Source organism: Bos mutus, chromosome X, assembly GCF_027580195.1.
Source record: "Bos mutus isolate GX-2022 chromosome X, NWIPB_WYAK_1.1, whole genome shotgun sequence".
Lineage (NCBI taxonomy): Eukaryota > Metazoa > Chordata > Mammalia > Artiodactyla > Bovidae > Bos > Bos mutus.
Window position 1 is genome coordinate 6,668,544 of NC_091646.1, and position 24,232 is coordinate 6,692,775.

Consider the following 24,232-nt stretch of genomic DNA (forward strand, 5'->3'; position numbering starts at 1 on the left):
TGTAGCTGGGATATATTAGTATCATCTGGAGATTGTTTTTTCAACCTACGCATCTCACCCTCAGTTCAAAAAGAAAGCAGAGCTTGTACATTGAGAGAATTATAAAGGAAATAAGGGATTTCTCCATGTTTCTTTCCTAGTCACCGTCGCTTTCAGAGATCTTTGAATATCAATGCTATTTAAACATTTGGTAATATTACTATTGTGAATGTATTTAATTTATTTATTCCTATTTGGCAAATGTGATACTAGCAACAGACTGACTTACTGTACATCACTGGCATAATCAGTGACAAAGCCGAAAAGCAAATTCAAGTCTCATTTGTTACTTTGATGGGCTCTCTCCAGTCGATCAGGTTTGTTATATTCTTTCCACATAAAAATATTCATTTAAAAAGCAAATGACCTAATGATGAAATTCCAGCCTTTTACTACAAGTTGGGCCAATGAGCCCAAATTATAAAAGTGTCCAAATTGGGCAGTTTAACTTCACCCTGAGTGCAAACTGCAAAATTATGGTGCCCCATTTACTGCAAGGGCAAACATAGTCACCAAAGTTGAATTTATAGCCCACTAACAGGAAGACTAGGCATCTCATAACCTTGACATGCTCAAGGGCAAATCTGAGTTTTATTATTAATAGACTTTGGATTCTGAACTCAATAAAGTGAATCAAATAAAACATAAGCTGACATCTAAACATTCTTAACAGGTTTTAAAGCTGGTTCTCACATTTTAAAATCTCTATCCATTCTACCACAAATAATATCTTAAACCCAGCCCTCGATTTATACCAGAAGAGTTAATCAGAGTTAATATAGGCATATTCTCCCTATGTACTACCACAAAGTTTCCCTGCCTGCAACAGCCAAATGGACAATTATCTAAGCTTGTCTTCCTACTGACCTTAAGAACAAATTTCAGAGGAAATGAACAAGTATTTGATAAACTGTCATGTTCCTCGTGGGCTTGCTGACACACTTTTTTTTCCCCTGAAGAAAGGTGTACATGTAGAAATATATGTGCATTTTTCTGCCTGTACTCAGCATATTATAGGTATATGTTAGCATGGCAATATTTTAGATATGGCAAGGATATGACCTTTCTGTAAAGGTGCAAGCTATTATATACTGGGAAATAGCAAGCATGCTCATGCCAGGAAAGAAAAAGTGGGAAAAAAAAAACGATGAATAAAAGGCCAGCAAAAGAAGACAGTGGGTAGGCACATCAACTGTAAAATTTGACAGTAGCAAAATCAGAAAAGCACTTACCTTTTTCAGTGAATTAGTCCAATAAGAAAAGATTAACTTCATCAATGCTTTATTTAGTATATCAATAGCACCTATCTTTGAATATTTTTGAAAGGATTATTTTAAGACAAATTAGGAAAATAAAGCTTTCAAATACTTTATTATAATAGGATAAACCATAGATGATTCCAAAAAAAAGTTTTTTCAAAAAAGACTCTGGTAAAGGAACATGCAAACAATTCATACTTTTAGGATTATTCCAGAATGAACAAGTTAGGGTAAAAATTAATTATACCTATTAAGATTTAAACCCAAGCTACAAATATTTTAAAAGTACTTAAACATATGCATTTTATATTGAAAGTCAGCTTTCTTAATTCCTTTACAAATTAAAGTGATGCTTTTACTTCTAGAAATGGTAACTGGCACACAAATACATCATTGTGGCCATATTCCACCTTTGCAATCCCGTAGCATCCAAGTTAAATGCTCAGAAACCAGACCTTGCCAACAGAGAGAGTAGCTTTGTGTCTCAGCAGGTCACTAATTATTAACCAAGCTCACCACCTCACATGAAGAACACAGAACTCCAAGTCACTAGTTTACACAGAAACTTTGCTTTTTCCTATGGACTATAGGCTGAAATATTTGGATTAACACATTCTGCCTTTAGAGACAGCTCTACCTAGGGAACCCTCATACACTGTTGGTGAGAATGCAAATTGGTGGAGTCCCTGGGTGTTCTTCGGATGCTAAAGCTGAAACTCCAGTACTTTGGCCACCTCATGCGAAGAGTTGACTCACTGGAAAAGACTCATGCTGGTAGGGATTGCAGGCAGGAGGAAAATGGGACGACAGAGGATGAGATGGCTGGATGGCATCACCGACTCGATGGACATGAGTCTGAGTGAACTCCGGGAGTTGGTGATGGACAGGGAGGCCTGGCATGCTGCGATTCATGGGGTCAGAAAGAGTCCGACACGACTGAGCGACTGAACTGAACTGTGAAAAAACAATATGGAGGTTTCTCAAAAAAAACTAAAAATAGAGCTACCATATGATCCAGCAATTCCACTTTGGAGTATATATCCAAATAAAAACAAAAACACGAATTCGAGGGATATGTGCACCCCAATGTTCAGAGCAGCATTATTTATAATTGCCAAGCTATGGAAGCAACCTGTCCATCAACAGATTAATGGATAAAGAAGATGTAGTATATATAGAATGGAATACTACTCAGGCATATAAGAGAAGGAAATGTTGTTATTTGCAGCAACATGGGTACTTAAAGGGTATTATGCTAAGTGCAACAAGTCAGAGAAAGACAAATACCATATGGGGTCACATATGTAGAATCTTAAAAATACGACAAATTAGTGAATTTAAAAATTAAAAAAGCAAACAGGTATAGAAAACAAACTAGTCATTACCAATGACAAGAGGGAGGGGGAGGGGAAATAAAGGCGTAGGGAATTGAGGTACAAACTATTTTGTATAAAATACGCTACAAGGATATATTGTAAAACACAGGGAATATCCAATATTTTATATCTATAAATGGAGTAGAACATTTAGAAAAAAGACAAATCCACCTACACATTGGACCCTCACTTACCATGTACTTATCAACTTTTATTGTTACTTTCTTGGTTTTTATTGTTACTTTCTTTATTATCTTTTATTGACTATTTTCTTGTCCAACTAGGCAAGGGGCTGCCTGACCAGGGAGGCCAGGTGTTCTCACTTCTCCACGCGGGTACCTATTGTGTTTGCTGAGTGAATGAATTCTCTGAGCCCTGAAGCAACTTGACATATAATCGAACTGCAAGAGTCATGAAAATATAAATGTGAGAAGAAAATACCAGTAGCCATCACTGTGTAAAATCTTGGCTCTCACTTAGGTTGCAATCACTTGGAATTGTTAAAAATTAATGTCACCTGTAAACTTCTGATGGCCTTGTCTGGCCACCTCATAGAAGACGGCTTGTAACTCAGCTGCTCACGAGCCACGGCCAATGAGCCGCAACTGCTAAAGCTCCCTTTCAAAATGAGGTTTTACATGGAGTGGCAACTACTGCGGTAGAGGTAAATGAAAAAAAGTAAAGCCCACTTCATTGGATTTGTAATATAATTTCAATTCTATAGCATCAAACATAATAAACATTTAGAGCGTAATTTAAATTATAAGATTTTTAAACTCCAGACTGGTCTGTGGATTTTACTGTCTAACATCAGAACACTAGGTAAGACTAGGCAAGAAGGTTGCTTTCAGAATTAAAGAGAAATTCTTCACTGTTTAGCACTTGTTTTCAACACACAGGGCATAGCTTCAAAAATCCCCAAAGAGCCTACAACATCATAGCTAGTGGAGAGCATAATACCTAATGCAGAACCCCACGTGACAAAGATGAAGGACACGAACCAGCTTCCTGCCATATAATCAAGCAAGACATTTTCAAATCAGTAGCTATCAAATAATATTTCACTAAAAATGGTGCTTTTGAGAAAAACTGAGGATTATTTTTATTTATATTTGGCAAGAAATGACATTAATCTTTTATAAAGTATCATTATTTTTTAAATCGTTTCCCATTTGTAAATATAATAAATGAAAATAATCTGTGGAATTATTTTTCCCCAATCCTCATTTCAAAGCTCCTCATTATCCGAAAAGTCCATTTCAGCTTTAACATCATGCTAGATGCTTCCATTACAGGGCTATGATGGTTTTTAGAAATACATTTGTAGCTCACTGAACTGTATTATCTATTATATATAAGACTTAGCATATATTTAAATTATTGAAAATAAAGTACAAGGTGTGTTTTCCTTTTCTTCATGGTGTTTTCAGGAAGACATCAGGATCGTCTCTTCTTCCTAAAGAAAAACAATAACAAAATCAAGGAAAGATAAATTTACAAGCTATTAAAATTACAAGTTAACTCAAACTTATAAAATTTCCCACTTTATAAAGTTCACAAAGATAAAATCCCATGATCTAGCTCAAGCAACTAGTATTCAAAACTGTTACAGAGAGTAGAATACCGAGCCAATTTGTAAATTGGAGTTCTATTTACATTTCTTTTCAAAAAGCTAACTACTCAATTTAATTCACCACTTGAGTCTAATTGTCAGTTTATGCCTGAGCTTGGGTCCTGTCAAAAACGGAAATAACAACTCATTTCATTTTATCATAAATATTTATTGTTTCAATCAACACGTATCCTCTTACTTCAGACAAATGATTAACCCCTTTCAATAGATGTCAGCTATCACAAATCTGACAGCTGAGGACATTGGCTAGTGTTCGGTCATTAGCTTTACATATCCATTAAAATGGCTTTGCTCAAGAGATTTAACAATTTGCACTAGAGGAATAATAAAGTCGACTAACCTCCTTTCCTTTGCTACAATAAAATTTTATTAATTCAAGCGTCACAAATCCAGAAATCAGGATCGCGTGGACCAACCTAACATTAGCCTTTCCACCCTTGAAGGGAGAACACTATCTGCTAAGCAAAGGTAAAGAACAAACCCAGATGTTCTCAGAATTGTCCTTATTTCAAATGATTTGTGTCTGAATTCGTGAAGTGAAATGGTACTTATGGAGCCACAAAACAGGCTTGGGAAAACAAGACGGGAAAAGAGAGATGAAAATGTTGTGGGCTCATAGTATTTTTTATATTTCCGCAAAGTTTTATTAAAAGTTTATAGTATAGCATGTGGAAATCCAATAGCATAGGAACAGCCTCCCCTCAGTTGGGGTGTCGGCTCCATCTACTTTCTCGTTGCATTTTTCTTTGTTGTTGTTCAGTCGCTCAGTCTCATCCGACTCTTTGTGACCCCATGGACTGCAGCATGCCAGGCTTTCCTGTCCTTCACTATCTCTCAGAATTTGCTCAAACTCATGTCCTTTGAGTCAGTGATGCCATCCAACCACCTCATCCTCTGTTGCTCTCTTCTCTTGCTGCCCTCAATCTTTTCCAGCATCGGGGTCTTTTCTAATAAGTCGACTCTTCGCAAGAGGTGGACAAAGTACTGGAACTTCAGCATCAGTACTTCCAATGAATATCCGGGGTTGATTTCCTTTAGGATTGACTGGTTTGATCTCCTTGTTTGGATTTTTCTTACAGAACTGTATGTTTATGACTAGGGTCGACTCATAGCCCTGAGCTTCCAAAGCCCATCAAAGAAGGACAGTAAACCATACCTGTAGCACCTTGTGTACTTCTAGCTGAAGGCTTCTTCTCAACTGGATACTGCAAAGGTATTACAATACCTTGATCTGGCTTCTGAAATGCTGAAATGAGATTTTTTATTTTCCGGAAAAATCTTTTATGTACCCCCGGTGCTGTCTGGAAAATAAAAGGTCAAGCAGATTATTCATCTTCCTCGTAATTCTACAAAAAGGGCCTACAAAATGTGTAAGGGATGCTGAGAGAGGTGACATTTGTGTAATTTATTCAAATATTTGAAAACAGAAGGAAGCGGGAAAAACAACATTCTAGAAGAGCTCACTTTGGTTGGCTGAACTGCCCTGCAAGAGGAGCTAATGAGCTGTCATTTCAGTTCTCCCGAGGGTGGTATTAGTTTGTACAAGCCCCTGCTCATCACCCTGCCCTTCCCACCTGCTACCCTTCATACATCCCAAACCTCTAAGGGTATACAGGCCATTACCCACAATGAATTCACCAACGAAGAGGATGAAATTAAACAGGGGGAAAAAAACACAGATCCTATAGGTCATTAATAAAAAGCCTAAAGAACCAAGAAAAATTTTAAAAGCAAACAAAACAAGCACCCATTTTCCCTGTCATCATTCTACAATGTAAAATGCTACACAGGAAATTTAAAATTGCATTTTAAATGCAGGGCTGGCTAGTCCTCGTACTCTGACTCCACAATCTGTCCTGCCTCATCCTTCACATTCAATTTTTTCCTGCTTGGGAAACTTCCCTATCCTCCCCAAAATTGTTCTCTCCATCACCACTTCACTTGACAAGGTTTTCTCTATGACATGAAAATGAAAGACTCTCTGAGGTCACCTTTATTTATTTATCTGGTTGGTTTTGAAGGGATCATTATTTGCAGGTGACTATTAAAATGTACTCCTTTCCTGACATCAATTATCTTGTAAAGACACTACTTGAAATCAACAACAATTTCCTGCAAAAGCTTATGAGTCAAGCTTTAGGCATCAGCTCAAAACTGTCATTTTACATAAAATAAAATAATATTGCTATAAGCGATTGAACAATGACCAGGTTTTTTTTTTGTTTGTTTGTTTTTTTAGAAAGCTGTTTTTCAGCTCTTCCATCTGGAAAATTTTTGAGGTGGAAGCTGTTCATTTGTTAGCATTTAATGAGAAAACAGGAAGGCTGGCAGACAGACTTCCGTCAACTAGACTAAACGCTGAAGGTAACACACTATCCACTGTAACTCTTGGCCATTTCCTACAGTGGGGTAGTTTTTCGTTTAAAACACTGAAAAAGTTCTCTTTATTGATAGTTTTATTTAAGTGTCCACTCAGAGGCCCACACAGCTACTCAGTAGACGTACAATACTCTCTCACTCAGCTCCACCCTTATGGTCAAAACGCCTTTCCAGAATTCTATTGAACCCTCATCCAAAAGAACATGGCCATTCTTACAGGAGTCCAAAATTCCCTGGACTCTTACAGAAGTCCTAGAGTTCCTTGGCTTCAGGATAGAATCTCCAAATGGCAAAGGCAAGCTGTAGGCACAAAATAACCTTCTTGTATCTTCCTTAGAGTACTTTTTCATTTTCAAAGCCCTTTCCCATCTCTTGCCCCCACTATTTGACAGACTGGCTGTTCTTGGATGATTTGGTTACTCCCATTTGACAGATAAGAAAATGAAAATACAAGGAGATAATTCAGCTTGCCCAAGTCACACAGATAACCAGAGGCAGAATTGGCCCTGGATCCCAGGACCCAGTGCCTTTCCTCTCAGATTAGGACTAGACCAAACAGGTTCTACTGAGGTTAGAGTCACAGACCAGAAGAGAAACTATACACTCCCCCAGTATGGAAAGATTTCAAACCACACATTTTTTCACCTGTTCTTGTGGCTTGTAAAACCATTTATCAACAGAAGCATCTTTTTTATGGGGATTTATATGTACTTAACCTTGATTATCCACGCTAACAGAGAGGAATAATAGCACAGGATGTAAAAAAGCAATTGAAATTTGGCATGTAATGTTGCACTGGCAGATAAGTGACCAAATTTATAATGTTTTGCTTAGGTCAATAAGTGAAATTATTTAACGTCTACTGATCTACTGATGATCAAGCATCCAGAAAAGCCCCAAAGCACTGAAGTCAGCAGAAGGGTGTTAGTACATTTCTTACAATGTACCACAGACAATGTACATATTAGTAAACGATGGCTGACTGTCTGTAGAATTCTCTGAATTAACAATTCGGCTAAATTTTAGCCTGAGTCACATGAGATAAATTAATACACTTGGCAACGATACAACCTAAAATTCTATCTAAAATGAGAAATTCACATCATATTTGTCTTTCATAATTGAGTGGATCCAGGGTTCAATTTTACTCCACTCTTTGAAACAAATCGCAGACATACCTCAATTTCTAGCACAATCCTTGCACAGAAGATGAAGTGCTACTGTCAAGATTTTTCCTGCAGGGTAGCAAACTAAAGCATTGTTCCAAAAAGCAATATAAATATCTGTTATTTACCCAATTTTGAAAATACATTTACCACAAGAATTGTACCACTGACATCTCCCATCCTGTCACTGAACTCAGCTATTGTTCAAATTTGCACATTTGCCATACTGTCATCTCTGTTATCCATGGAAACATGTTTTGGATCACAGCTGGTCTTCGATATGCTCTAGAGAAATTTCTTCTAGTCAGGTGATATGAGATCTGAGAATACACACTAGTTTAATATTCACCTTAAGAAAAACGTAACTAAGAAGGCAAATTTAGTAGATAGGGAAAAATGCAATGCATTTCAAAAATAAATCGAGAGTTTGTTTTTTTTTTAACTGTTTTCCTTTTGGAGAAAACATGCCAATCTTCTGCTCTCTTGGTGCAGATAATTACAATATTATTAGATAAACGGGTCAGACCAGACAATAGAATGAGAGAGCATTTGTGTTCAATAAGCCTTTTCTTTCCTAACATGATCACAAACATGTACCATTCTGTGTGTGATGTTGTACTTGAAATGGAAGAAAATGAGTTAAAACAAAAGGTTAGCTAAACCCTACTAATTTAAGATCCTTTTCATACAGAATATTCTTCAGAAGCGGAAGGCTACTTCTCTAGGGAGAAGGGCTATTTCTGGTCAAATTATATACACATATATATGTATGTATCAAATGCTACTATTCCTCATAATAAATGAAATTTCATTTCCTATTCAATCATCTCTGCAGTGATGCAGAGAATTTTTTTAAATAAACAGGTATAAACAGTTTTGATTAGAGATAGTACTGCTTTTCCTCTAATTAGTATCATGGCATTAATTATCCTGATATAAAGCAACAACGTGTTTGAAAACTTGCCCTAATTTATCTCAGTAGTTCAAAACATTTGTAGTGTGCAGGTTGTGCTTTCTAGTTTACTGATGCATCTTTAAAGGTTTAGAGCTATTTTAATTTTTTTAAGTCTAGTCTTTAGAGTTTCTTAAATGCATAGAATGTGTTATTAATAGAGGTTGATATTAGCATTTACATTTTCAAACAGCTCATGATGAAGTGCTTTCATTATAAAGACAGACTTTTTATATAAGAGTCAGAAATCATTTGAAATCAGAAGTTTCCATTGCAGAGACCTCTATTTTGACAGCAGGGTAATATACTATCCTGGTAGGTAGAAAGAGATCCACTCTATAGGCATTTCTTGCAATGGCACAGTGACTTTCAAATTTTTCAAAGCCATCAGAATCCATTTTTCTAATGAAATCTTTCTCAGAGCCCCACTTGCTAAGCAAAATAAAGAGCTGCTCAGATTAAAGACAAATTGGGGACCCAAAGCATACCCGCATATCCTCCTCTCCTCCTATAACCCCCTGGGCAACTCCAAGGTACTAGATGGAAGGGCCTTAGGATTTTGAAGAGCGTAGCTCGAAAGCTACTATAATATTCCCTCTCTCTCTTTCTCACCTATCCTTGTCCTTTCATGTGGCTCAGCAGGGACTCCTGTCACCAAAGTAGAGCAGCCTTGATTACCCTAATACTTGGAAAATCCTATATTCTTCAAACTTTTATGATAGATAATGTGTAACACTTAACTGTATATAATCACACTGTTCAGCAACTTGGGTGAATTCCCATTGTTGAGGGCTTTGCTATTTAGGCCTGTGGCTAAGAGCTTTCCTTACACGCATTATCTCATTTAATCTTCAAAATGAATACTATGAGTAAGCACTATTTTTAGCCTTATTTTACAGATGAAGAAACTCGTTCAAAGAAAAGTTAAGTAACCTACCCAAGGTCAGAGACCTCTCAGAAAGGGGGTGAGGGTGGACAAGACGTGCAACCCAGATCCACCCTGACAGCAAACGCCAGGCTCTCACATTGCTGTTGAATTCATTTGGTATCACCTCAAGGGTCTTATAAGCTCTTAGAAAACAGGAGTCATGTTGTTTGATCCCCCACAGAACCACTTGAGTTAGTATTATTTAGTAAATAATTGTAGATTTGATTCTTTTATATATTTTTGATAGACTTTCTAAAATTTCACCTAGGTACTACAACTTTAACACAATCCTTTAGCTTTGTTATCTTTCCTCCAAAGTCAGACACTCAATACAATGGTGGCTGAACAGAACTGGGACCAAAAATTTTTTTTAAATGATCCATGAACAATTTTGGATTAGAGCATTAGTGATTTGATTTGGAGGAATATTTGGGGAATGTAGGATTTGACAGCTCTTTTATGAAAGCAATTGAAAAGTCAAACAGCTTCCCAATACCCCCAGAAGCAAAAATAAATAAAATAGCTATACCTCAGCACTCCAAGAACCTGTTTCTGTCTGGGACACTCGGTATGTATAAATGTAACCTTGATACCTGTGAAAGAATAAACTTTCATTACTGAAAAATTCCAAAAGAACAATGGGTGTTCTAAATTTGAGCTTTAACTATTACATATAAATATACATATACTGGGACACACATATATGGCACCAAGTCATTCGTAGAAATAAAAGCCTGGGGAATCTAACTTGCTCACACATTATATCTAGCTAGTCACAGTTTCCAGTAAGCCTTCTTTGTCTTTACTTTTTTTTTTTTTTAATGAGGGCATTCACACTCCTAAGGATTTGTCAAGTTGAGAGACTGCTGGGACAGAAAGAAACTAGAGACCTATTGTAATTGGTAAAAATTACAAATTATTAAGCCAGCCTAGGTGTCACAGTTGGTAAAGAATCCACCTCCCAATGCAGGAGACACAAGAGATGTGGGTTTGACCCCTGGGTCAGGAAGATCCCTTAAAGTAGGAAATGGCAATCCACTCCAATATTCTTGACTGGAAAATTCCATGGACAGAGGAGCCTGGTGGGCTGCAGTCCCTGGAGTCGCAAAGAGTCGGGCATGATGGAACATGCACACAATGACAAATTATTACATAGATTCAACAAAGTCTAGTTATATTACTTTTTAAGTACATATTGAGCCTTAAGGTGAAAACATTTCACTGGGCTAAGGTACTATGATGCCTACTTAAGTTAACAGTAATAATATTAATTATAAATACAATAAATGTGCTATATCCCTATGATGTTACTATTATTATGTAAATTTATAATATAGTACTAATAATAATTTGAAGGAGTCCTGCCAAAGTACTTGAAATCAGCTTGTCCTTTTAGATGGCATAAATATTTCCCCCAATTATTCAGTATGTATGCATATTATATATCTGTATAGTTGATTTCTACTACATGCCAAGAGTTTTACATGCTGTATTAGTTTGCTCAGACAATATAGCAAAATACCATAGTCTGTGTGGCTTAAACAAAAGAAATGTATTTTTGCACAGTCCTGGAGGCTAGAAATCCAAGATCAAGGTGCCAGCTACATAGGTTTTATTCTGAGGCCTCTTATCTTGCCTTGTAGGCAGCCACCTTCTTGCTGTGTGCTCACATGACCTTTTCCTTGTGTGTGTGTGTGTGTGTGTGTAGAAAGACATCTCTCTTCTTAAAAGGCCACCAATCCTATTGGGTTGGGGCCTCACCCTTACAACCTCATTTAACCTTAATTACATCCTAAAGGCCTATTTTCAAACATAGCCACTTTGGGGATTAAGCTTCAACATATGAATTTGAGGGGAGGGGGACATAATTCAGTTCATAGTGCTCCAACACTGGCACCCCCAGATTCACACCTTCTCTCATGTAAAATACATTCATTCCATCCCAACAGCCTCAAAAGTCTTCAATACATTCCAGGATAAACTCTACAGTCTAAATAAAGCCCAAAGTCTCATCTAAATATCATCTAATGAGGTATGACTGCTCCTGAGTCAAAATTCTTCTCCAGCTGTGAACCTGTGAAACCAGACAAGTCACATGCTTCCAAAATACAGCAAGGCAAGCATAGGACAGATATTCTCATTCCAAGAAGGAGATATCAGGAGAAAAGGGGTGACAGGTCCCCCATATGTGCAAAATTTCATAAGGTAAATTCCATTAGATCTTAATGCTTGAGAATAATCTTTTTTGAATGGACGCTCTACCCTCCAGCCCCACTGGGTGGCACTGTCACCCCCGTGGCTCTGCAGCAGCAGCCCTGCCCACCTGGCTCTGCTGGGCACTGATCCTGCCTTTGAAATTTAGGTGAAAGTGACCTTGCCCTCCTAGGCTTATGCACTCTGGTGCTGTGGTGGGAGTGGCAGCCCTGATGATCTCTGAAACGCTTTCAAGATCATCTTTCCATTTTCTTGAAAGATAAAACATTTTTGCAGCCAAATTGCTCTGCTGCCCTATCATGTTCCCTTTGGTCCAAACGGACAGTGTCGCTGATGCTTTGGTTCAAACTCTATTCCCAGCTTCTGCTGAGATGACTAGTTAACATCGTGGGTAATCTACTTAAGAAGCAATTGTCCAGCCATTCTCTTGGTGTTCTCTCCAGACCAAGCTTCCTCATTTTTTGCCATATGAGTGGGCTGAGAATTTTCCAAATCTTTAAATTCTGGTTTCTTTTTGCTTAACAACTCCTTTTTTGCTTCATCTTTCTCCTTTTGCATTTTATCATAAGTAGTCACGAGGAACCAAGGTATTCTTTCAACACCTTGCTTAGAGATCTCCACAGCTAAATATCCAATTTTCAGGTTCTACCTTCCACAAAATATTAGAACACAGTTCAGCCAAGATCTTTGCCATTTATAATCAGGATGGCTTTTCCTTTAGCTTCTAACAACACATTTCTCATTTTCACCTGAGACCTCACCAGAATGACCTTTAACATCCATCATTCTACCAACACTGTGTTCACAGCAATGTAGCTTTTTTCTAGCATGCATCTCCAAACTTCTCTAGTGTCTACCCGTGATCCAGCTCCAAAGCCACTTCCACATTTTTAGGTTTTTGTTACAACAGCACTAGACTTCTCAGTACCCAAATCTATACGAGTCTGCTTGGGCTGTCATAACAAAATCTATGTTATGCCATAGTCTATGAGTGGCTTAAACAAAAGAAATTTACTTTCTCATAGTTTTGGAGGCTGGAAGTACAAGATCAAGGTGCCAGCAACATAGGTTTCATTCCAAGTCCTTTTTTCTGGCCTGCTGGACAACCACCTTCTTGCTGTGCTCTCACATGACCTTTTCTTTGTGTGCATTCATTGAGAGAGAGTGCTGTCTCTCTTCTCATAAGGCCAAGACACTATTGGATTACAGCCGCACCCTTACGATCTCATTTAACCTAAATCGCCTCCCAAAGGCCCTATCGCCAAGTACATCCACACTGGGAGTTAGAACTTCAACGTAGGAGTTTGACAAGAACACAATCCAGCCCACAGCACATGCATTATCTCTTTTGGGCCCAACAGTAATCCTATGAACTTTATATTGTGAAATTGATTTTATAGATGAGGAAACGGAAACTTTGAAAAGTTAAGTAACCAAAGCCACGCTACAAATCAAGCACCAAAGGTGGGCTTTAAATCAGAGCTCTTTGACTGTAGAGCTCTGGCTTTTGATTCCCACCCTGTAATGGATATAGATTATTTATTATATTTTAGCATATATGGTACGTGTGTGCATGCTTAATCACTCAGTCACGTCTGACTCTTTGCGACCCATGAACTGTAGCCCGCCAGGCCCCTCTGTCCATGGGATTCTTCAGGCAAGAATACTGCAGTGGGTAGCCATTCCCTTCTCCAGGGGATCTTCCCAACCCAGGGGTCAAACCTGGGTCTTCCGCATTGCAGGCAGATTCTTTATCATCTGAGCTATCAGGGAAGCCCCAGTATGTAAGGTACTGCTATTTAATTTGCCTCACAAAAACCTTTGCTTCCTAGAAAAGTACAGTAAACTTTATGCTGAATCATTTCAAATTATGAATCTGAATATTCACAGTTTTATTTCAGACATTTTCTGATTGCTATTCTTTGGCACAAGTTTGGGTCAAAATATATCTTTGATTAGAATACGTGTTAAACTCTGGTAAAAGTAAATGTGTTTAAATCTAAAAGAACCTAAAGAATCTAAAGTATCTCAAACAGGGTCACCCTTGACTAATTGACCTCACTTACCATTAATCCCTTAAAGAACTAAAAGTCTTTAAATATGTGGATTAAATTACTGTATTTTTAATCAATATCCAAGAGTACTATTACCTAAGGGATAAAAAAAATTAGGTCTAAAACACTTTAGTCAGGTTCATTCGATTTGTGAAATCCAAAAAAGGGTCAATTTAATTTGCTGCTGCGATTACAGGAAATGTTTCATTTTTGTTATAAAGATATGCCAGAATATTTACATCATATATAAAATAGCTTGATAGATGCATATAATATACTATTTAGCACATATAATATGCTAAATAAATATAAAATATTACATTGTAAAGCCTTTTGCTTTTTTAAGCAATTGAAATGTACCTCAAAATCCACTGATTTCAGTAAGTACTCTACAGGGAACAAGTCAAGCACTTCGATTTCCATTTTTCACTATGAGAACTCCAAACATAAAGCTTTAAGTGGTTTTCTTAAAGTTACACAGCAGGGAATTCCCTGGCAGTCCAGTGACTAGGACTTAGTGCTTTCACTGCAGGGGCCTGGATTCAATCCCTGGTTGGGGAACTAAGATCCCACATGCCACCAGAAAAAGAAAAAAAAAAAAAAAAAGGAAAATGGAGGTAGGAGCAGGGAAATAGCATAGGCCTTTATTTAGTTTCTTTTTCCCTATGGAAAGCGATTAATGGCAATAATTCAGTATCATTAAAGGTATTCTGGAAATTATTTAAAATCTCAGCAACGATGCAAGCAAAATCGTAGGTAACTGGTTTTCTACTTTCTCAAACAATGGGTTTCTAAAAGATACAATGAATCTATCTCTCTACTATCATTCAGCCTCATTTAGTCAAAATAAATGAGTCTGTTTTGAAAATTGTTTCCTAACGAATCTGATCTTATCGCACTTTCAGTTAAGAAGCAGGAACCTGAGTACCACTTCAAAAGTCCTTACCTCTTCAGTCTTGAACAACCTGATGTTAGTGGCACATAAAACTCCTTGTGATCAACCCATCCAACTTTAACAGTCTCCTACGCCCCAGCTCCTTCGATTTCTGAATGAGCAAAATTGTCTCCCCACTCAAACAAGCCAGCATTTCATCTCTTCCACTTCCAAGTTGCTGGAGTAATTGACCAAAGATCTCCTGTAGCCAGCTCTCGTGGATATACTCTCATCACTGATGGAAGAGATTTAAAACAGTGCAATTCAAATTATATTCCCAGGGTATTAGCAGAGCATCACCTGGGACCTTGCTAGAAATGTAGAATCTCGTGCCCACTCCAGAATTGCTGAGTCAGAATCTGAACTTTTAACAAGGTTTCCAGATGATTTGTAGGCACATTGAAGTTACAGAAGGATTGATTAAAAATGCATGGAAAATGCTCACACCTCATTGGCTTCTTTCACTCAACCTGGGCGCATCTGTGCCGCCACCCCTATAGTCAGTCTATGTTTTCAGAAAGAAATTTTATTTAAATATAAGCTGAAGCTTTTTCAAGGGTTTCAGTCTTCATAAAACAGTGTTTCTAAACTTCTTACTCTTTCTTCCCCAACAAAATTTCAGTTTTGTTTTCTGTAGCTTGTATTAAGAAATAGTAATCTTATAATATAAAAGTAAACTAAAATATGGATTATCTCTTTTCCAAACTACTCATGCTCTCTCCCCATCCACTGAAAAATCACTGTTTTAGGGAATAAATTGGCAAGTTATAACAAGGGCTATAAAACTGCGTATTTTTGACCTAATGACCTTCCTTATCTTCATCCGCTCTAAGGAATGAAATGGAAAAAGCAATTTGACCAAGATTTTCATATGAGTTCTATTTTAATAGTGAAAAAATGGAATTAACCTAAGGAATGTAACTCAAAATAAAGAAATGGCAGCAGAAAGAATGGTTCAAAACTAAACCAAAGTTCAAAGATATTAAAGAGCTATACTTTTTTAAAAAAATTTAAGCACATGGACCATGTCAATATAAAATGATAGTATGTGAAAAAAGTGGACACAAGGAGAGAGAGATGCCACTCTAATTACTGTTCAAAACTATCCTTGTATGTATATAAATGTAAATTTAAATTAACATAAATACATCTTTGTATATTATTTTTCCTTTTTTTCTTTTTTGGCCATGCCATGGCATTCAGGCTCTTACTTCTCTAACCAGGGATCAAACCTATACTCCGTGCAATGGGAGTCTTAACTAGTGGACCACCAGGGAGGTCTGTTAATTTTCCTTATAATGTTATACAACTGACTAATAACATTTTTTTAAATAAACAGAAGTGAAATTGCAATTTGAAGCTTTAAAAATCTAACCTAAACAAATCACAAATTAGAAAAATATTGTTCATTTTAAAAAACTGAAATTCCAATATTTGGCCACCTGATGCAAAGAACTAACTCATTGGAAAAGAACCTGATGCTGGGAAAGATTGAAAGCAGGAGGAGAGGGGGACGACAGAGAATGAGATGGTTGGATGGCATCACCGACCCAATGGACATGAGTTTGAGCAGGCTCCAGGAGTTGGTGATGGACAGGGAAGCCTGGTGTGCTACAGTTCATGGGGTCGCAAATAGTCAGACATGACTGAGTGACTGAACTGAACTGACTGACATCCCTTTAGGATTATTTTTCCTCTGACTATTAATATAGACAAACCAAGAATGTAGTAGTGTAATCTTTGGTGGGGGGCAAGCTGTGATACATGTGGGATCTTAGCTCCCCAACCAGGGATCAAACCTGTGCCCCCTTCATTGGGAGCATAGAGTCTTAACCACTGGACAGCCAGGGAAGCCCCGAATATACTGTAATTTTAACTTCCTTCCTCCATCAAACTGTTAGTCACACTTGTTGATAAGCCTGGAATTTTAAATTTATCATGAGAAAAAAATCTAGAAAATTAATAATTGGTATAAAGCAATTTTGTTGCTGTTGCCATTGACTAATTTTCTTGAAAAATTAATTTCTTAAAAAAACAAATATTTTGCATTTCAATGACTACAAAGCATGTGTTGATTCTAATATTAAAATGTGCCTTTATCTTTTCAAAAGCTGTCCCCAATTCTTGAAAAATGTTCTGGTTAGAAACAGACAAGAAGAAAGCAACCCGACTTATTTCTTATTCTCTCAAAAGGTCAGCATTGGGGACAGATCTTGCTTTAAAATTGATGAAACCACATCAATTCCTTCTTTATACCACTTCAAGGGCTACACAAAAGAAAAAGTTTAGCTACACCTGACTTCATGACACCACAAATAAAGCAAGCTAGTGCCCAGGCTGCCTATGTCTATACAAACAAATGTTATGTGCAAAATTCAAGGCATAATTATAATGTGACAGATTTTTTAACAACTATTTCAGAGCTTTTATACCCAGAGGAATGGTGTCCTATACAAAGCCATCATTACTGAGAGTGTTCTCTGATTCAAGAGGTTTTCCAGTTTCGTATGCCCCAATCTTCTTTCTTTCAGAGTGAATTTGAATTTTCAGAACCATCGAAAGTCATTCAGCTTCAAGTTTGATGGTAAAACTCTGTAAAACCAACTTCAATGAGTCATGACAATGAATATAATCTCTTCTTCCCTTGAAGTGCCACAGAACATTTTATTTCTGTACTCATACAATGGTCTAACTTTATCTCACAATTATTTATAGATTTTTTATTTATATTAATGAACACCTACTACATATTAACTTTGTAAATGTTAACTCATGCAAGAATTCTCATAACAACTCCATGAGGTGACTAGTATTATTATCACCGTTCCCCTTTCCACAGATAGGAAACCTGAGCCATGGATAATTTAAGTAACTTGCTCAAGGTAAAATAGCCAGGTAAGGGCCACAGTTGGGATGCACACCCAGAGGGTTTGACTGTAAGACATGGGCTCTTAACAATTTTTCTATGCTGTCTCTCTCTTACATAAGAGGGACTGAACAAACTGATCTTTAGGCGAATCCTAAAGCCAGGACTTGCCTGGCGGTCCAGTGGTTAAGACTTCTCCTTCCAGTGCAGAGGGTGAGGGTCAATCCCTGGTAGAGGAGCTAAGATCCCACATGCCTCATGGCCAAAAAAAAAAACAGAAAACAGAAGCCATATTGTAACAAATTCAATAAAGACTTTTAAAATGGTCCACATAAAAAAGAATCATAAAAAAGCATAGTTCTCAAAAAGGGGAGGCGTCTGCTTGGCCTTATGACTGGAAAGAAAGAGCGAAGGAAGAGGCTAAAGCATAGAGACCAGATGGGGAGAGCCCCAGAGCGTCAATCTGGGCTTCCCTTTTGCTTTAAGCTAATGACATCTTTAGACTAATCTTACACCTTAATTTTACATTGTCAACCAGAGTCAGCACTTGATTTATTGCCTTGTGAATTGTCCTTTTGGTGGTCTGTGTACTGCAAATTTAATCCTATGCCGTTAATGGATTATGCTCAGATAATTCAAAATAATTCTAGTGGCCTAAATTATCATGAAGATAAATGTGGCACCAACACACATAGCCAGTTGTATTCAAAAACGAACTCATTAAGTTTTATAATTTCTCATTCTTCTGTTCCCCTTAAATACAACTGAGAAGCTGGAGTTTTCTTTTGTCACTGTTACTTCCCCCATTTCTCCAGTTCAGTTGTTTGACAGGCACTTTATTCCCAGTCATCCTTTAAATCTTAACGGACAAAAAGATAATTATCCTTTCATCTAAAGACACATATGTCAAATGACTTCATTATGTGTCCTTTATATATATATTTATTATATATAAAAATATAATAGCATTTCTTCTTCCCAATTTTTCATCAGATAAAAGTAGCAAATTCAGATATGTACAGAAAGATGTACAGAAATAAACTATTTATTCGAACTAATTATTTTAAATATTTTAAATTGGTTTTTCTTTTATTACCATCAAACTATCCCAGTGGGCATTTAGGACTTTCCCAATGGTTGTCTATATTGAGGGTGAAAAAGAAATGCGAGGGCTCAAATGTACCTTAGTGAAGAGAAACTTGATATACCTTGAAAACCAAAAAGAATAAAATTAAATTGAATTTAAACTATTTGCATGGATATGAACATTTAGTATACTGGATAAATACAGAAAAAATACATAAAGTCAGCAGATTTTCTGTTGCAAAAGAAAATATGGTGGGAAAATTTTCCATTTATGATAGAAAAAAAAAATAGACACATACATGCATGCTCACAGTAACTAGAAATAAACCTAAAAAATATGCAAGACCAATGGGAAGAAAGCTATAAAACTCTATTGATGAATATAAATGAAAAATTAATAAATGGAGAGACAGATCAGGTTTTTGGATGGAAAAACTAAATTCTTTAAAGATGACAATCCCTCCTTAACTTATGAATGAGTTTAACATAACCTCAGTGGGATTTTTTTAATTTAACAAAATTATTCTAGATTTCATCTTGAAGAACCAACAGATAAGAATAGCAAATAATTTTTAATATATTCAAATATTATCATACTACAGAGCTAGTATTACAAGAATAAACCAATTGATCCAAATAGATAACTGCAAAATAGTAACTGTTATATGTAAGAATTTAACATATGATAAACTAGGCTAATAAATCAATCAGGAATGGAAGTTCTATTTATAAATCATTCGCTATTTTGAAACAAAATCAATTAGATCATTTCTCCACATCAAAATAAAACTCCAAATGGAATTAAAGAGTTAAACATAAACTAACCAAATCATAAATTTAAAGCAAAAATTGAAGTGAAGTTATAGGATATCTCTGCAAGTCAAAGAACTTTCTATTTTGGGAAGCAAAGGGAGAAATCAAACACAAGGAAAATGAATGATGGACTTTATTAAAAATGTTAATTTTTGTGTGTCAAAGAAAAGTGATGGCAAACACCAAACTGAGAAAAGATACATCAGATCAAGGATTCGAATATAAAAACTCATACTGTATTCAGAAAAATAGTAAGATCCAAATGGTTAAATGGACAAAATACACACCAAAGAGTCAATTCATGAGCAAGGAAATACAACAGTTTACCAACCACACAGATACTTGATCACTAGTTAAAGAAATATGAAATAAAGAATGAGACATCAAATTTCAAGAATTTTTTTAACAAGAATACTCATTTCTAGGGAGCATGCAGTGAGACAGACACTTTCATGCAGTACTGGTAAGCATATATATAAACTGGGATAACCACTTGGGAAAAAATATTTGGTGATCATGTGTACATCAAGAATCTTAAACTACTCATGTTTTCTGATTTAAAAATAACACATCTTGAAATTTGTTATAAGGAAGTAAGCGTAAATATGAGGAAGTCTTTAGGGATTGAAATATGAATCATGACAAACTTCATAATAGCAAAAAAAGAATGGAATGATTCATATATCTAAAAATAGATGACTGGTTAAGGAAAACATAGTTGGGTTGGTTGGACTACCATGAAACTATTAAAAATAATGTTTTAAAATCACTTGTAAGAACATTATATACAAACGTGCCTTTTTCAAGTTAGGTGGAAAACACAGCAGAATATAGTATTAGAAAAGCACATGCGTTTATAAAGCAATTGTTTTATTAAAATATAGAAGAAAAACCACTTAATTTTCAACAATAATTGTCTTTAAGTTATAAAACTATAGATTATTTTCTCTCATTTCTACTATCTACATCTTAAAAAATTTCTATAATGTGAATAGGTGTTTAGGAATTATTTTTAATAGACTTATTATACCAAAATCTGGATTTATTTATTGAAAATAATTGGAAGAAAAACTTCTTGCTTTAAATGAAGATGAGCAATCTTATCAATGGAAGATCTCTTTAATACCTTTTGACATTCAGTTTTCCAAAATGAACAGAGGAAAAGGCCATGATCAGGGGCTCAGAACTGGGGAAAGGAGCAAATCTAGTGAGAAAGTATAGTATAAAGTACAGCTCAGCTTCCCTGGTGGCTCCGACAGTAAAGAATCCACCTGTAGTGCAGAAGACCCAGGTTCGATCCCTGGGTCAGGAAGATCCCCTGGAGAAGGGAATGGCTACCCACTCCAATATCCTTGCCTGGAAAATTCCATGGACAGAGGAGCCTGACGGGCTACAGAGGGTGGCCACAAAGAGTCGGACACAACTGAGCAACTAAGCCACCTTACCACCACTTGAAAGGCACATGCAGTGTGTTATTTCTGCAATAAAAGTACAGAAACTAAAGCTCAACCAAACCTTCTTGGACAATGAAAACAAACAAAAGACAGAATGAGAAACTATTTTGCGTGAACACTGCAATAAATGCATGTTTGTTAGCTATACTTTGTTGTTCATTTATATATGACACCATGGACATTGTCATTTCTACTGTATATCATAATTATACGTGTTTTGGTTTAAAATGAGTATATGGTTTATTTCAAAATAAATTTGATTTTGTTACTACGGTGTAGTACTAAAAAAGAGGAAATGAAATGTTGACGTTTATCAGGAGGGATCCTTGGCTCAAAAAAAAAGCTGAGAAACTGTCATAAAAGGCAATGTATCATTGTGTCTTCCCTCTGCAGCAGTCTGGCCATCACCCTCTAGGACTTGGAGGCCCAGTATGCCCACTGAAAGATATGTTAGGGGGACTCCCAATTTGCTGACTATTTTCCACTACTTCATTAAAAGGTTTGCATGGAGAACCTAGAGTCATAAAAACTGATTTTAGGCAAGATTCACTTTGGGCAAAAAACTTAATCTGAGAATTTCCCATCTGCCTAAGTTAATTCCTTACGTGGTCCTGGCCCATATGAGCAATAGGCTAAGATTATCCTTCTCTCTTGCATCTTTTACCAACTATAATCTTCTGCAGAAAATAGAGCACACATTACTATTCTTGTTTTACAAATATGAAAACCAAGACCTACAGAAGTTGAGTGACGTCCCAGAGGCCACAGCCTGGCCTCCTGATATCAGCCCAAAAGCCTATTGCCATAAAGAATTTGCCTTGACAGTTCATTCATTAATTCAAAAACATTTATTGAGTGCCTATTGCATGCCTTATGATACCTGTTGCACGCCAGGCTGTGTTCCTGGTGTGGGAGATGGTGTCTCTGCCCCAGAGAGATTACATTCTAGCAGGAGAGCCCAGCAAGACAAAAGTAGACAAGCAAACGTCAGACAGCTGAAAGCTCCCAGAAGAAAAATAAAGTGGCGGATTATAACTGGGACAGGGAGAAGGTACTTATTTTAGAGGCTAGTCAAGGAAGTCCTCTCTAAGAGAAGAGGGAGAAGGAACAGTTAAGTGTGAAGATCCTAAGCAAGGAGCAGCTTGGCAAGCTCGAGAAACAACAAAGAGGCCAGTGCATCTGAAGTCTTAGGAACATCCTGCCACACACTTGTCCCCGGCTCTTCCTTCCCTTCCCAGGCTTTTTGTACCTTAATTTTTACCTCTAGGTTGAGGGTCCCATTACCTCCTTTGGTGAGCTTTCCTAAAGAAGCTCCTCTCACCAGTCCACTCACTCCTCCACCTTCTATTGATAAGAAAAGAGCCTAGGAATACGAGTTGGCTTTCACTGACCTACCCCAGTTTTCACTTTGGAAAAACAATAATATAAGGAAAACCTAAAATCTGAGCCCAAGGGATTCACTAGCTTGCACATATTTCCCTTGAAGCTTTTATAACAAACGTATTTAGTTTGGCCTGAGAGTTGCCACAAATATGCCTTGCCCATTTAAAAAAATACAATAAACAATGAAAATCCTCTAACACCAGGTTCAATACAATCTCTCATCAATGACCCAGAAGGAACTTCAAAATCTTGCCATGTATCATCAGACACCAAAATTACAACCAAGCATGTTCCCTCATTTTGTTTCTGTCTAGAAGCTACTGTACAGGGCTGCTGCTTTCATGAGTGTTTTTACCCTGCTAACAAAGAGTGATTGAGCTAGGGACTTCCTTAGAAATGCCCCGTGAGTACTTAAAGATATTGACTGAAATATATATATATATTATATATATATTATAATAAAAAGTACTGAGAGTGAAAAAATAATAATAACAACAACAGCTTACTTTTACTGAACACTTAGTATGCATCAGGTCCAGTGCTAAATTTTCTATGTGCATTACAGCATTTAATGCTCAGTGCTATGAGGCAGGTAGTAATATTACATTTTTTGGACAAGAAAACTGAGGGACTGCGAGGTTAACTTGCCAAAGCCAGCATCAGACTAGCACAAGATTAGGTCTCAGCTCTGCCTGACCCTGGAGCCCTGGAGCAAAGATGAAGGTGCATCTGATTCAAAATGGGGCTTTAGACCAAGAGATGCTTAGGTAAAGGGCAAAGCTGAATCATACCGGGTGTTTTCCCTCCATGTCCTTTACGACTATTGTCTCTCCCAGCGCTTATCACGGAAAGGCCCTATTTCTGAAACCCCACCCCACCCCCCTCCAACTCCTGTAAAGAAAGCTAATTAAGCAAATCCAGAGAGGTGGTTTTCTTCTGAAACGTCCCTCTCTCCCGCATCCTGACCTAACTGGTATTGCTGTCTTAAAGGATTCCGTTTCTTAGTCTTTTTCCTCTCTTGAATTTGAAATCTTCCTTTGGGAAGATACCTCCAAAGCCATTGCCAGAGAGCTGGAGAGAGAGGCCTCTCCTCTGAGGAGCTGGCAGCCCTAAATCTGGCCATTCCCTCATCCCAGGCCTCCACCTTGCTAGCCTCTACCAGAGGTCCAATCTGAAGCCAGGAGCCTGAGTCCTTTTGGCAGCAAAGGCATATTCTAGGCTCCTTTTCCTCCACTGCAAAGAGCGTTCCTACAGCCGCCCACAAAGGCACTGGAGAGGACCCTCTGAAGAGCAGGAAGCCCAGGCGAGACACCCCCAGTGAGGGACGTGAGCCGAGCGGCGGGCAGTGGGGGCTCCAGGTCCCGTCATGTACTCACAGCACACACAGACAGTACACGCCCGGGACACTCTCGCTGTCCCTCAGCAGGTAGCTGCCGTCCAGGCCCGTGGCGAGCAGGAGCTTCTCCCCCGTCTCCCGGCTGATCTTGCCGTGATACACAGCCACCGCGTCCATGGCCAGGGGACAGTAGCAGGGAAAGGCCGCTGTTGCTGCTGCCGCCGCAAGCAGACACGACTCAGCCACCTGCCTCCCTGTTCAGCCAGATGTTCAAAAAAGAGAAAGGAGCGCCCCAACAACAGGATGTTGTCTACCTGCCTCACAGCCTCCTTCTCGCACTTCAGTGAAAACCAGGTCAGC

At 37.5% G+C, this 24,232-nt stretch overlaps 1 protein-coding gene across 1 annotated transcript; it reads right to left on the bottom strand.

Annotated features, from left to right (window-relative positions):
* Nucleotides 1-1,203: 1,203 nt before the first annotated feature.
* On the bottom strand, nucleotides 1,204-24,217 carry SH2D1A (SH2 domain containing 1A). Its single transcript, XM_005889314.3, has 4 exons — nucleotides 23,913-24,217; nucleotides 10,262-10,325; nucleotides 5,464-5,608; nucleotides 1,204-4,130 (listed from the first exon to the last, which is right to left on the bottom strand). The coding sequence occupies exons 1-4, from the start codon at nucleotides 24,047-24,049 to the stop codon at nucleotides 4,090-4,092; spliced, it is 387 nt and encodes a 128-aa protein (XP_005889376.1). The 5' UTR covers nucleotides 24,050-24,217; the 3' UTR covers nucleotides 1,204-4,089.
* Nucleotides 24,218-24,232: the final 15 nt, after the last annotated feature.

Bases quoted from the DNA above. Each gene is read 5' to 3' on its own strand.
- SH2D1A (XM_005889314.3), bottom strand. From the start codon at position 24,049: ATGGACGCGGTGGCTGTGTATCACGGCAAGATCAGCCGGGAGACGGGG. The intron at 10,326-23,912 runs GTGAGTACATGA...ATTCTTTCACAG, and splicing joins GTGTACTGTCTGTGTGTGCT to GTATCAAGGTTACATTTATA. The intron at 5,609-10,261 runs GTATAGCTATTT...TTTATTTTCCAG, and splicing joins CAGGTTCTTGGAGTGCTGAG to ACAGCACCGGGGGTACATAA.